General features: G+C 49.6%; 1 protein-coding gene across 5 annotated transcripts in view; it reads right to left on the bottom strand.

Annotated features, from left to right (window-relative positions):
• Window positions 1-15,312, bottom strand: part of PDE9A (phosphodiesterase 9A) — a 105,516-nt gene that overhangs the window by 19,847 nt on the left and 70,357 nt on the right. For all 5 annotated transcript variants that reach the window (XM_008568418.1, XM_008568415.1, XM_008568416.1 and 2 more), the window contains exons 7-8: window positions 7,239-7,323; window positions 625-706 (exon numbers count right to left, since the gene is read on the bottom strand). In XM_008568418.1, the coding sequence (XP_008566640.1) occupies window positions 625-706; window positions 7,239-7,323 (167 nt within the window). The remainder of the gene's footprint in view (window positions 1-624; window positions 707-7,238; window positions 7,324-15,312) is intronic.

Below are 15,312 nucleotides of genomic sequence, written 5' to 3'. Positions count from 1 at the left end.
ATTGAAAGGACTGACACCTTTCATGTTGGGTCTGGGTTGGGCAGGGTTGTGAGAGGCCTGGGTTATATTTTTTCCTAAAGATAAGGGCACTAGTCTCCATGTGAAAGCCTCAGACGACACTCACTGTGCACTGGAACCAACCCATTTCCCAAGGCACTGCCACTTTCCCAAGGGTTCCGGTTTCTCTTATAAATGAAAAATGTTTTGTGACATAAAAGCAAAACTTTCCATAACTATGAATAATTGCACAGGCACAGGAGATCCAGTGAAGCGGGTTTTTTAAAAATTTAGTTAAAAATTAAAGTTCTTTAACATTTGAAGGCAAAAACCATCTCCCACGTCAGCCATGGGGGCCGGGTGCACAGCAGCGAGAAGCTGTTATCACCTGCACAGTAAAGTACGGTCTGGGATCACTTCAGCTATACAAATGTCAGAGAGAAAAAACATTCTGCCTAAGACTAACCCGTGCCTCCCACAGCCCAGGGAAGGGGCAGGGCTGTTTCTGTACATGTGCAGAGAGCAGGGCCCGGCCAGGGGACCGGCGTGGTCACGGGTGTGGGCTCCTGTGCCCTGGGACTGTGGGCACGGGACTCGAGTTTCTTCAGGGCCAGAATTTCATCTCACCTTGGGATAAGTGGGGACATCGCGTCGAGGTGTCAACTTCTTGTTGTTATCCAAAAAACTGTATTTACAGGGACAGGTGGTCCTAAAGAGAAAAAGTAAAGATTAGTTGTGGCACAGCCGCTCCAGTCTTGGCGATCACCTGCGTGGTTGGCTGTGGGGACCTCATCAGGGCAAAAACAAACAAAAAACCCAAACCCCACAAAACCCCCAGACCCCACTTGGTCTTTCTTGTTAGGAGAATAACATGAAGGCAGTGACCACCTCGTGGCTAATTCCCCAGGACCCAGCCTGGACCCCTGACATCAAATCTGGCTCTTAGAAAACCCAGAGTCAAGGGTGAGGGCTTCTTCACCTTTAGACAATCTTCTAAACCATCTTATTTTAATGACAAGTAAAACCATCTTATTTTAATGACATCTTATTCTAAAAAATCCAAGCTACACAGGAATACAGAGAGTATAAAAACAAACAACAAAAAAAACAAGGGCTTCACTTCGTAACTTTACCCATTTTTTACCCTAAATCCCATACCCTGGAAACAACTTGTGTTCCCAGTTTGGAGTATCCTTCCAGAATGTTCCTGGGCATGGACACACACAGACAGCTGCTTGTACTTTTAAACAAGGATGGACTTGTATCAGATTTACTATGCTGCAACTTGCTTTTCTTGCCTCACGTATCACGACCTCAGTCCACGTTGCTTCACAGAGCCTGACCTCATGGTTTAATGAGGTTACAGGCTTGTATGTCCTCCCATGCGGCTGTGGCACACGCTAGCAATCCAGGCCCCGGTGATGACTTTCAGGATGTTTCCAATATCCCATCACGTACAATGTTGACAGATGAGTTTTTGTTTATTATTTATTAGCATATTCATTGTTACAAATCATACTTACTCTGTATGCCCCTTGTCCAATATCTCCCCTTCTCCCTTCCCTGTCCCCCCTCTAATAACCACAGATTTGTTCTGTTTATTATTTATTAGCATATTCATTGTTACAAATCATACTTACTCTGTATGCCTCTTGTCCAATATCTCCCCTTCTCCCTTCCCTGTCCCCCCTCTAATAACCACAGATTTGTTCTCTCCATCTGATAGATTAACTGTTCCTCTGTTGGTTTGTTACCTAGATGACAGATGCATTTTCTATCTGACTCCATTTTTCTTTACCACTCAGTAAACATCAAGGTATCCCATTTAAGAACATAACAAAATGACCCAGGTGTGCTTTGGAGGGAAAGCCACCTTCCCCTATGGGGAAGAGTGTGCTGGCTTGCAGGGTCCTCCGGGGGGTGACTGCAGAGAGGCTGCCCCAGGAGGTCTGGCCGTCCTTTAGCCCCTAGCAGCAGAGTCCACTGCAGCCGTGATTTGTAAGTAAAGTTCCATCTTCTGGGAGAGCAATTTAGTACTGCATGGTAAGAGTCATAAAGAGATTCATATCCCTTAAGCCTGCACATCTACCCTGGGTTATTTATCTTAAGAATCAGACACAAGCAAACAGCTCTAGGCACACAGATATTCATCACAGCATTATCTGTTGTTGCAAAAACACAAACCAGATGAAAAGCCACCTGAATGTCCCCAAATAGGAAATAATTTAAACCACTGTGGTGTATCAGTGTGGTGAACTATTATGTGATCATGAAGATAATTATGGATATTATGTTGAGTGAGGAAATTTTAGGTGAAAAGGGAAAATAAAAATGTTATGTACAGTATATACTGAAAGGTAATGAAAAAAAAAATCACCAAGCTATGAGAGGAAAATATGCATTTGGTGTGTCAAAAAAGTACCAGACTGTGGCCTTCTGGAAAAATCTGGGACCTGTATGTTGGTTAAAATTTAATCTATTTATTTTCAAAATGTCGTAAGCTAAAAAAGATTACGAAACAGTACTTTTTAGTTGTTTTTCAAAACTAGATATTCTACACTGAAAAATATCTGGGAGGCTTTGTGTCCAGGTTTAAACTGGGAGCATTGCTGGTTCCTGTCATTACCGGTGACCATTCCCACCCTTATCAGTACGGTCTGGAAGTTTTACGATGAGCCTATTCTATTTTCAAACTCAGAATAATAATACATCTGTTTCCTTTTCGAAAAATGAGCCTTCAGTATTATTTTCCTGGCATGTTGCTATCCCTTCCCTTGACACCATGCTTGCACAAATCCTCTGGAATTGCTAGAACAGTCTGATGTGTAGAGGGAAATTCTAACACAGATGCAGCAAAAGAATAACAAAATGAACCAGTAAAATGCACCAATCCAACAATTTCCACCATTACCCTGTAAGGGAGAAATCCCATTTACACATTTCTGAGCATGACGAACTAGCTCTGTGCAGTGGAGAAAACAGATAGCATTATTACTGTTTCTTTCCAGCCTTCAATCTCTTTGCATGAACACTTGCACGCACACTGTCTCTGTAAGTCCTCTATATTCCCTAGGAGGGTTATGGAAGCCTTCACCAAGCAAGATGGTCTGACTGCTGGAATCCAGCTGCTTCCTTGCAAATTGCAGCTCTGGGAGCAGATAAGGGTCTGCTGGGAGCCCGTTGACCCTGCCTGGGCCAGGCAGCCGCCTTTCTCTGCACCCGTTGCCACGGGAACAAGCGTCCTCTGGCTAACACAGCAGCTGGCATGGCACCTTTTCTTTTCATTCTCTTTGGAGATTGTTTTTGCTTTTATTTGCTGGGCTCCCCATCCTCCCTCCCCTGGGGCTCAGTACAGTGGTCAGGCCATTTGTTTGGGATGAAAATGAAGACTGCAGCCTCCCCAGCCCTGCGTGAGCAGCATCCTGCACCCCACGCTGTCCACACGGGGCCGAGACCAGAGGGACCCAGCCCCCTGTGAGGCCTGTCCCTGCCCTGAGTGTGAGTGGGCAGCAGGCCTCTTTCTCCAGGGGAACAGCCACGAGAAATCTAACCCGTGAGTCTCAGGAGAGGGCAGCCCGTGTGGGGGTTGGGCCCGTGCATGATCTTGCTGCTGTCCCTGAGAGGCAAGTTTTGGTCATCAGACTCCTGGCTCCAGGCCCTGCTGGGGGGCGCTGTGAGGGGCGGATGGAGGCCAGCATCTCAGCCTCACTGGCCATTCCCGCAGTACAGGGTGGGCTCAGCCCCTCTTGGGGCTATTCTCCCGTCTGCTCCCAGGCTGGGGCCGACATCGTGGAAAGCACATCCAGGGTGAGCTTCTCCCCAGCAGGCCAGGTGAAGTCACAGTTTAACAAGCCTGGTCCCAGGGACTCTACATTGCACCATGGCAATCACACATGATTAAAACGGTCCCTTACCGTCAACACAGACAACACAAATGGCTTATTGTACTCTATCCTGACTTCCCTTCCATATAATCAGAAAAGGGAGGGGTTGTTTGTGTAGGAACACAGGGGCTGCTGGGCTCCTGGATGCAGGTCAGGGTGGGTGACGTTGCTGTAGATTAGCCCAGAGCCCAACATACTGGGTTTGTTTTGTCTAAAGTATAGGCAATGCCTGAGAGTTTTACCCCATTCTGTTTTGGATTGAAGAGTCCCATTTACCTGCCTCACCCTCCGTGGGATGCTGCCAGAGCTGTCTGCTGAGAATGTCGCCACTGGAAGTCTGGTGGGGCACCAGGAAGTCTCCCTCTCTTTGGTTTATGGCGCTGTAAGATCTACACAGGCACTTCATGGGGAGTGTGGAAGACCCCTCATTACTCAGGTTGAGTCCAAGCACCCCCCTAGCCCGCCTTGGCGGACGGCGCCTGGCGGCTGAGGTTTTGCCTCTCAGCCCCTGGGTCAGCGTCCTCCATGTGTCTTGACATCGGTGCATCCTCCCCATGCGGTGTGTGATGGGTTGAATTGTGTCCCCCATAAAGTCACACATATGTTGAAGTCCCAACCTCTGACACCTGTGAACGTGACCTTATTTGGAGACAGGGCTGCTATGGATGTAATTACAGTCACGCACCACTTAGCAAAAGGAATAGGGTCTGAGAAGTGCGTCTTAGGTGATTTCATCGTCGTGGGAGCATCACAGAGTACACTTACACAAACCTGGATGGCATAGCCTACAGCACACTGAGGCCATAAGGCACAGCCATTACAATCGTACGGGACCGCTGTCATGTATGTGGTCATTGACCGAAACACTGTCATGGAGCACATGACCGAAGTTAAGATGAGGACATATTGGAGTACAGTGGCCCCTAATCGAATATGACCAGTGTCCTTATTAAAAAGGGGAAATTAGAACATAGACACACACACAGGAAGAGCGCCATGTGTCGATGAAGGGAGAGTTCTACAAGCCAAGGAATATCTGAAGCCACCAGAGACAAGGAACGACCCTCCCCTGGAGCCTTCAGAGGGAGTGTAGCTCTGCCACACCTTCATTCTGGACTTTGCCCTCCAGGACCATGAGGGAATGAATTTCTGCTGTTTTAAGTCCACAGTCAGTGGTAATTTGTTATAGTAGTCCTAGGGAACTACCACAACTTTGACAGCATTTTTCTGTTTTTTCACTTGCATCCTGACCTGCAGGGCCAGTGCATGCCAGAAACCACAGCTGGGTGGCGCATGCTCCCAGCTCCCGCCTTGTTTTCTACAGAAACGGAGGATGGTAGAGCCAAGGGTGCCGGTGGAAGTGTTAGTGGGACCCTCAGACAGGGCGGGGGCTAAGCCAGCAGGGTCGCGCTGTGTCATGACTCACCCCGCTGCTGCAGGCGGGCAGCCGATGCAGTCACTTGAGAAGGACTGAGAGGCTGTATCCCGAAAACGCCTCCTGCAGGTGCTCAGCAGGCGCGTTTGTAGGAGAGATGGTGCACACAGACGCAGCTCGCATCCAGCCCAAGAGATGCACCCCTCTGGGTAGCGGGGTTCTTCAACCATTGCACAGATGATGGGAGAAGCTGAGACATCACTGTTCAGGGACTAGAGCTCAGTTTTAATCCTCCGTCCCTGATGCTGCAGATGGAGCTGGCATGCTGGCCCTTCTGCCCGTATAATCCCTGCCCGAGGTGACCTGCTCCCACATGGCCCTGGGCAGAGAGGAGCCATGCCAGGTGGCTCCTGGGCTGGGCCACCACCCTCCCACCACCGTGGACGTGGCACTGGCCACAGGAAGCTGGTCTGAGGCAGCATGGTGGTCCAGCACGTGGCAGCTGGGGCATAGGCGCAGCCAAGGGCTGAGCTGAGCCCTGTGGGTTCCAAGCCAGGGGCAATGCCATGGCCAAGGTACCCTGTGTTTGAGGCTGCTCAGCTGCTCGGCTGCCCCCATGCCACTCCAGGGCTCTTCCTTGAGGTCCCATATGAGGATTCTGTCTCTGTCCCTTACAGAGCCTCCCACTGAGAGGATAACGGAGATGAATTTTTTACTCACAATATTCTATGGTCACAGACCCCTTTGCCCTCACTTCCCTCAAATCAAATAGAATGGGACACTCCAACCCCACACTCACTGACAAGTAAATGTGACACAGTCGTGGCATGGCCCCTAAGACGTGCTAATGTGGCTCAGGCAAGGCCCGCCTATGCTCGGCCCTCCTCCCTGTGCCCACCCTGGGGCAGCCAGGCCCGCCAGGCTATGCTGGGACCAGCTGGGGTCACAAGCTTTCTCTTCACCTCCTGCCCCTGCCAGACCCTTCCACGCTGCCACACTCCCTCACTAAGCAGGTGCTCTCAGTCTCTTAAAATCAGGGAACGATCTTCAACACATTAGGCGGCCCCAAGACAATTTGGTGCCTTTGCATGGGGCCGTTCTTAAGGTGTGTTAGTCCCCATTTAGTCCTGCTAGGCCCAGCAGCAACTTCAGTGGTAGCATGGTGTCCTGGGGAGGGGGTGATGGCCACATTACCACCATGTGGTCTCCTGGATGGAAACTGAGTCATGAAGAAAACCTGGGACGTGAGCCAACCCTGCACAGCCCTGCACACGGTAAGTGCTCAATGCATGTGCTATGTCCATCAGCATCACCGTAGTCATCTTTGTTATGACTGTGCTTCTCCATCCTCAATTTGAACAAGATTCATACACATTTGTGGGGACCATGGTTTCGGCAGAGGGTCTGGTCTTGCTGTATACAAGGTCAATGTTCGAGGAGGCATCATAAAGCCTGGGGCATTTCTGCACAAATTACGGCTCACTGGCCCTCAGGACCACCTGTGCAGGATGCCTTGTTCCAAAGGCATGTAACTCGTGTCCACAACAGTTGGGACCTCGCTGCATTGTGCCCCACATGGCTGTCTGTGCTGTGGGGACATCACACAGGCAGCAGCCCCTGGGGGCACCTGGATGCTTGTCCCCTGTACGCCAAAAGCCTTTTTCCTTTTATTGTTCTCTCTTTAAAAATTGATGTCAACTTCTTTCAAGCTGGATAAATCACTACTAATACTAACACTTTGATCCGCAGGAGGGTAACTCTTTTACATGAAGCCATCTTCCTGGCCTCTACCTGCCATGAACGCTCTTTTATTAGAAGGAAGCTGTGTGATGAAGGGACAGATCCCAAGTCAGGCAGGGCTGCCTCCAGACTGTGCTCACCCCAGCCAGGACTGGCAAACGAAGCTCACAGCCACCTGCCTGATTTCAACACAGAGCCCTCCCCGGGCCCAGCTGCTGCAGCTCTTCCGGCGGGGACCTTACCTGTTGCTTCTGGCTGCCAGCTCCTCCCGCATCTTCTTAATGTCACTCTTGCATTTCTCAATCTCCACCACCTTTAGTCCTTCCACTGGTGACAAAGAGAAACAGCAAGGTTGTTACCATGGATAGACATGGAGGATCTTGCGAGGCCGGTAACGAGGGGTTCCATGGCTCCTGATCCCGGTGGGAGGGGCGGGGGGAGACTGTCTCAGGGCAGAGGTTCCCACTCCTGCCCAGGCTGCCGACAACTGCCACAAACATGTCCTGGCATGTCCTGTGGCCAGGGCGGAGCCACTGCGTCCGTCTGCAGTTTCTACAAGACTGGAGCCCTCCCCACCCCCACGCCCCAATCTCAACTCCTGCACCAACTTCTCACTTTCCCTCTCCATGAGCACCAGCTGGAGACATGGGACAAAGGAATCCTTTATCTCAAAAAGGAAAGGGAGAAATGTGGCCCCTGGGTATTAAAATGCAGAGAAAGGCAGTCGGCAAAGCCACAGCCTTCCCAGCAAGGTCAAAGTCTCACCAAGACAAGAGCCTTCATGTTAGGCCTCCAGAGCAGCTCGCCAGGAGAAACTGTTGAATGAAAACAAGTGAAGGATCGGCACGGCCTGCCTGATCACACTCGGAGTCCTGCTGCAGAGGTGGGCTCCGCAGCCAGGACTCTTTCTTTCCTCGAAAAATCAACTGGTGCTCTGCCTCTGAGCGTGTGGTCAAAGTGGCAAGCTGCACGTTTGGCCCAGAAGCGCTGCCATGAAGCACGCGGCTTTGCAAAGGCTTTTAGAGTCGGCCCAACAGAAATAAAAAAGATTAGCTTTGTTACTGTGCAATCCCACCTCAATTTGTATGCAAAAGGATGCTATCCACAATGTCACTTGATTCCCCTTTTCATCAAGCTTGGCTCTGAATAACTGCTAAAAATAAAACGGGTGTGATTTCTGAAGGAAAAACAAAGCAACTCAGAGGCTTTGCTGGTTTCTAACAAGTCCTTTCCACCCCGAAGGAGGGGCTGTGGCTCCAGAGCAAACATCCACAGAAACTCTTGATTGCAGTGCTCCAGGGCTGCCAGCTGGACTCAGCCTCCCACATGGGTTTTCTAGGCATTTCCAGAATCAGGGGACAAGTTGGGGCCATGGCTTCTCAGGAACATGGCTTCTTTCTGTCCAAAGGGACCAGGAATCTGGAGGGTCTGATATTTCGGTCTGGTCCTGGTGATTTGCTTCTGTGCCTTGGAAACCTTCTCTGCCTGGAGGGGAGGAGGACATGGAGACCTAAGCTGGGCCTGAAGTGCGTGTGGTAGGAACCGGTGTGGTGTGACCTGGCGGCTGAGTCCAGAAGAGCTGCTGCTGGGGAAAGGCTGAGGTTGGGCATGTTTGTGTTTACCCACAGGCCGTCTTCTGAGAAAAAGTACCAAGCACATCTCTCAGGTTTGTGTGTGGGCTGGAAAGCCCACTGTGCAGCCTCCCGGGACATTGCTAGGCCTCGTCTGGGCTGCAGGGTCTCCCCCGCACCTCCACCACCGTCTGCGGTTTGCCACTGGGACATCAATGTAAGCACACGGTAGATTCAAGACAAGCAGCAAGAGGAAGCTCGGTCTTGTTGACAGAGAAGGCAAAAAATTCTGTAAAGAGGACGGAGCTGGAGAAGAGCCGGACTTGTGGTGTAGTGTCAACACTGGGTAGCTGCACCCCACCATTCAAGGTCCATGGTTACACTTATTATGTTTTAAGTATCATTTTTCTGAATACAAAATAACATGCACCCATTGTAGGAAATGTAGAAAATACAGAGCATCTCAAAGAAGAATATTAAAAATTTATCTGTGATATTAGGGGCTCAGAAAACAACTCATTCAATATTATATATATTGATGTGTGCCCTTCCAGGCATCCCTCCTCACCCCCATGCAGTCTAGATATCTACTTGTCCTATCCATCCATCCATCCATCCATCCATCCATCCATCCACCCATCCACCCATCCATCTTCCATCAACATCCATCCATTTACCTATCATCTATCCATCTATCATCCATCTATCTATCCATCCATCCTGTCTATGTATGTATGTATGTATCTAGTTTCAATTTTAAAAGACAACGTTGGGATCATGCTACTTGTGTTTTTCTAACTTGCTGTTTTCACTTATCGGTAAGCCGTGGGCCTTCCCTATGTTAGCAGCCGGCCTCCTAGCTCATGTTTTCTCCCCCCCCCCATGAAGATAATGCTTATTTACCACACTAAGTAGGATCAAGAAACGCTGATGGCTTCACGTTAGTTCAGATCACACTTTGCTGTTAAATGAGTTTGCAACAAACCTACTTTTTTTTTTTTTTGACTTTTCAATGCGAGGCCATTTTAAGCTAGCTCATGGTTTTGATGGGTGCATAATGTTTGATTGTATTGATACTGGAGTCCACCCAGCTCAGCTTCCCTGGCCATTTATTGGGGTGATGTTAAAATGAAGCCTTTTGAGTGACACAGCACAATATCACTAATTTGAATCCCAGAGATTCAGAATTTACAGCAATTAAGTTTATAAAGAGACTGTTTGCCAAGGAAATTGATCATGAGTAACAAGACGGCAACAGCTGTGCATTGATCAATGGACAAGAAAAGCAACATGTCAGGGATTAAAGCACTGGCGGGGAGTGCATGTGGGAGGCGGGGCCTGGAGACAGGAGACAACAGGTGGCAGGCTCAGGCACCACGGACCCCAGCCCCATTCAGGGCGCCAGGCTGCCTGTCGAAGGATTCCATAGCTCACCGCCTGGACCATTCCAGCCCCTCCTTCAACCCATCCCAGAAGGAGGCCAGTCCCAGGAATTGGGGCCTGGGCAGGGGCCTCTTACTGAAGGGCCCGCACAGACACAGCAGGAGGATGTGGAGCAGGCACTGATGCAAGCTCAGTCCCCCGTGGCCCACTCTCCACCCTTAAATGTTAATATAGGCGGCACAGACCAGGCACCCCAAACTGAAGCCAAGGCTCCCCTGGCCCACCCAGCACTGCCGGGCCCTGGGAGTCCAGCCTTTAACCACCTGTTACCTACCCTGACCAGGCATGGGTCCCTGGACATGCCGGCTTGCAGGGTTATTAGCATCTCTGGAAGCCCTGGCTGTCCTCTCGGACTTTATAACGGATTTTTGGTGGGCTTCTGCAAGACACAGTCCACCTGAAGGAGAAGCTTTTTTTTTTTTCCCCCTTTCTGTCTTTTTTTGTGACCGGTAACGGGATTGCAACCCTCGGTGTCGCACCCGTGACCGGCAACGGGATCGCAACCCTCGGTGTTGCACCCGCACCGCGCTCAACCAGTGAGCGGACCGGTCTCTGTATGGGATCCGAACCCTCGGCGGGAGCGCCGCCACGCTCCCAAGTGCCGCACTCTACCGAGTGCGCCACCGGGCCAGCCCAAGGAGAAGCTTTAAGAGAGATTTTTTAAGACAGACGTGGGCCTGGAGTAAGGGGCTCCTGGGTGGGAGGAGTGGCAGGTTGCTAAGGCAGTTCTACTCGGTGGCTCTTCTCACGCATGCTTGAACAGAGCTGATTCAACACTTCCTCCAGGACTTCAGTAAAGAACGTGCACAGAGCACACGTCCTGATGGACGAGGAGAAAGCAAGGTCTGGTTTCAGCATGGAGTCTTCTGGATTGTTTGCACGGCCAGTGTTGAACTTCACACCCAGACGGTCAGCTCTAGTGGTGGCCCATGCTGCATTTAAGTGTTGGTCCAAGTCCAGGCCATGGGACAAAGGGTGGACAGCCCAGGGCTGCCCTGCACCCTGGTTGTAGGCGGCTGGAACAGCAGCCACCAAGTCCACCAAGCCAGGAAGGAAGTGAGCAGAGAGCCCTGCAACTTTTCATATTCAGCCAGGACATGCAGGGAAGGCCTGGTGTGCTGAGTTTGTGAAAGAATCCTTAACCTAAGAGTTATCCCAGACTCCTTGAAGAAGGTTAAACATTTTATATTAAAGGGAAGAAAAGCTTTGAAAGTCAATTAAGAGAAATGGGGAAATTTGATTCAGGTTACATATTTTAGAAGGTCAAAGAATAAACAGGAAATTCCATTTAAAACAAGTACAGGGCAATGTAACATGGTTTAAATTGGCCAGCTCTAGCTAGGTGCCTCCTTCGACAGCTCATACACACCAGATGAAGCTGTGCGTGTGCACGCACATGTGCGTAAGTACATGTGTGTGTCTCTGTGTGTGTGTCTGTGCACGTTTGTGTGAGTGTCTACATGCAGCAGCACATCAGTCGCGTTCTGGGCAGCCTTCCATGGCCAACGGCTCAGGCCAGCTGGCTTCCGGCAGCTGCACAGGGTGGAGCAGCTCCCCAGTGGCCTGCACCAGAGGTCCAGTGGCAGGCCGCTTCTCCTCGAAACGACTTTCCCGTTCCACCTTCCAAGGTCCCTTAAATGTCCGGCTACTCCTGACTTTGGGTCAAGGCACTGCTGTCTCCAGATGGCCCTCTGGAGTTCGGTGTGGGGTTCGGTGTGGCCACCTTTGTGCTAAAATAGAGGCCGTTGGAGACTGGAAGGTGGTCAGCCAGAAGCCCCAGGAGGGGATGCACCCACAGCCAGGGGAGGCCAGTGAGGAGGAGAGCCCCTGTGCACAATGTGGCCACCCCTGAGGCAGGCAGCCCAGAGGACATGCAGACGTGGGGCCTGAGCAGGGAGAGGCCCCGCCTGGCCACTCCCAGGCCCTTCTCTTAACCTGCAGCTCCGGGATCTTCTCTCCTGCCTCCCCACTCCCATTCCTGGCAGGCCTGGGCGTCTGGTGCTGGAAATCATCACAACTAGGGACAGCCAGTTGTTCTAGCAGAAGCAACAGTGTTTCTGATCTGGCAGGGAGCCTGAGCTCAGATGTGAAGGGCAGGGTCATCTTCCAGTAGTTCTTGTGCATCTACATGACACCCTCCCTGTGAGGAGTGAGCAATTCTAGAGAAATGGGGGCGAAGATGAGCTCTAAGAGAAGGTCATAGGGGCTGTGTACTGTGGTGGTCTTCAATTCACAGGCTGCTTGAAGGCAAAATAAAAGCACTTTGATTTCGGCTTGAAGGTTATTCGCCACAGCCAGATATTTGAAGCCACATAGAATAATTATTAATCACATTGAGGTCAATGTATTTCTCTGTAAGAGTTTTGAAAATTAATAAATGGCCTCTTCAGCTTTCACTTTCCGGGAAGAGGAGTGGTGGGAGCTGGAGCTGGCCTCCGTGCTAGGTGTGGAAGGTGACAGGAGGCGGGAGGGGCCCTTGGAGCCTGAGAAGAGGCTGTGGAAAGCATCTGCTGCCCATGGGAGGAACCTGCTGCCCACAGGAGGCACCCGCTGCCTGCAGGAGGGACCTGCTGCCCATGTCAGCTGCATGCCAAGCAGCCAGTGGTTGCCTGCCCTTTTGCATCTGTAAATGTAGATGGTGACCCAGCAGCAAAGCTTTTCCGTGCTCTTTGGCTGAAACCCCTCCCCAAGTTTGGAGAAATCCCATCTCCACGTAGCTTGGAGGAAGCTGAGCGAGCCTCCTGCTCTGGAAGAAGGAAGTGCCCAATACTCACTGCAGAGGGTTGAACTGTGCCCCCCAGAAAGATGTATTCACATCCTAACCCCCGGACCTTCGATATGACCTTATTCAGAAAAAGGTCCTTGGAAGATATAATTAATTGGGGATCTTGAGATCTAGCCATACTGGATTTAGGGAGGGCCCTAAATTCAAAGATAAGTGTTTTTATAAGAGAGAGGCAGAGGGAGATCTAAGGCATGGAGACACGGGGGAGAATGTCATGTGAAGACAGAGGCAGACTGCAGTGGTGCTGGGTTCTAAGCCAAGGGACACCAGGGACTGCTGGCAACCCCCAGAAGCTGGGAGAGGGGCCTGGAACAGTCTCCCTCAGAGACTCCAGAAGGAACTAGCCCTGCTGACACCTTGATTTTGGACTTCAGGCCTCCAGAACTGAGGAGGATAAATTTCTGTTGTTGAAGCTGCACAGTTTGTGGTATCCTGTGAAGGCAGCTGAGGAAACTAATGCACTCCCTCTCTCTGGCCTCCCTTGCGGCTGGGGTGTGGACACATGGTCCAGCTCTGTCCAGACTTTGAATCTGTGGCCAGTGACATGGAGAAGCACCTGATGGCTGCAGCACTGACCATGGGGGAGGTCCAGGGGCCAGAGTGAGGGGTGCAGCGTCTGGAGCTCAGAGTCAGCAGCGCTGGGTCCTCACAGCACCAATTCTGCGTGGGGTTTGGTGTGTGGCTCTTCTGGCAGAGTCACCGAGCCCGTTCCCAAGCCCTCCAGGCCATCGGGGAGCTACCCAAAATCCTTGAGGAGAAAAATCCTTTTCTGCTCAAGGCAGCCACAGCTGGTTTCTGCTCTTTGCAACTGCCGCAGCCTCTTTCCAGCCCGTGCTATCAGGGAATCTTCGTGGAGTGCCCAGTCCTCTTTAGCTGTCATGTGGGAAGGTGACTGTCCCAGAAGGGTGGGTAGCAGGTGGTCCCAGGTGCTGGTCTCAGTTTTATTCATTTTTCTAATTTGCTCAATGAACTTGGGCAGCTGCTTCACCTCTTTGAGGCTTCCTCCTTGTCAACGGGGAAAGTAAAACCAGCTTGAAGATCTGATGATCAATGAATTTTAAAACACATTTTGAAAAGTGTAACTATGACTGTGTCAATCACGTTTCAACTTATTTAGATGAATCAGTTTTTGCATGATCCTGCATATTTTCCTTGAAACCTCACAAGCAATTCAAACAAGATATGAAAAGTGACATCTAGTCAATATTACCCAATACAAATCAGCCAGATGTTGTTTAGTGATGCCACAGCCCTTATTGGCCCCCTGTTTGGATTTTGTCTACGCAGCCCCTAAGTTAATAAACTTGGGGCCCATTAATCATTAACCTCTGCCTTGTATAGATATAGGACTGGCTTCTCATGAACAGGTCTTTAAAGCTCTGTTTACACTAAATTTTTAAAACTGTAATTCCCAAAAATTAACAGCCACAGAACAACACTTTATACCTCCTAAAAAGAGACCTAGACCCTTGGTTTTATTCCGCCACCTGCCAACGGGACCACAATGGTTGAGACCTACCGAATTGTTAACATGGGGGAGAGAGGATGCATCTGTTCTCTCACCCACAGGCCCGCTATGGATTCCTGCTAAGGCTGTTAAACCTTATGTGGAACCCCAAACCAGACGAGGAATTGAATCTGATCCCCAAATCTCAATGCCTCACCATCACACCTCAATCCATCTCACCGGGGACGGTACACATCAGACCACCAGTGATGAAAATAATGACAACAAGCTCCAAATTGACCTGGGGTAAATTAAGAAACTTTAACAGTCAAATACCTTTTAATAGCTCAGCCCTTAAGTTCAGTAACTCATTTGAAAAACAAAAACTAACCTAAAATCTACCTGTTTAACTAGATGGTCTAAAATTTTCTGGAATCCAGCTGGTTATCTTAAACAGACTTCTAAATTCTCTTCTAGTCTCATCTGTGTATTTCTTCACAAAATCCTATGGTAGAATTCTATGCTATTTTCTTAAAAGGAAGAAAATCTTTGCATCTTCTTGAAAAGGTTTGCATACTTTCCTTTACAATGTAAATTTGTTATCTTGTTTTCTTTAAGGCAGGGTGAGACCTCACCAATAAGTCTTTTTAAAACAACACAATCTAAACCTGACTGTCCTTTTTACTAGTAAGCTTTTTTTACATCTTGAACAAAACCTTTAAGATCCTTGTTTGTTCTTGTTGTTTATGTCTGCATATATGCATGTGTAAGCTGTATGTCATGTCTATATGTTCGTGTCTGTATGTGTAATTGTGTCATCGGCAAGGTACCAAATAAATAAGTTCACGTGACTTAAATTTTCTAAAGTTTTGATAAATATACTTTCAAAATCTGATTTAAACCTTTTACCTAAATTTGTCTCTAGGTCAATATATCTCCTTGTTTTCTCAGCTCTGCCTCCTGGTCATGCTGGAAGAAACAATATCGTTTAGACATTATCTTTGTAAATACTGCCCTCTGTCTTAAACTCCACATGGTTCCAAATGCCACGTGGAAACCTGGGACCCAAA

Source organism: Galeopterus variegatus, unplaced genomic scaffold (genome assembly GCF_000696425.1).
Source record: "Galeopterus variegatus unplaced genomic scaffold, G_variegatus-3.0.2 Scaffold408, whole genome shotgun sequence".
Classification (NCBI taxonomy): domain Eukaryota; kingdom Metazoa; phylum Chordata; class Mammalia; order Dermoptera; family Cynocephalidae; genus Galeopterus; species Galeopterus variegatus.
This window is presented reverse-complemented; position numbering and strand designations above follow the sequence as displayed.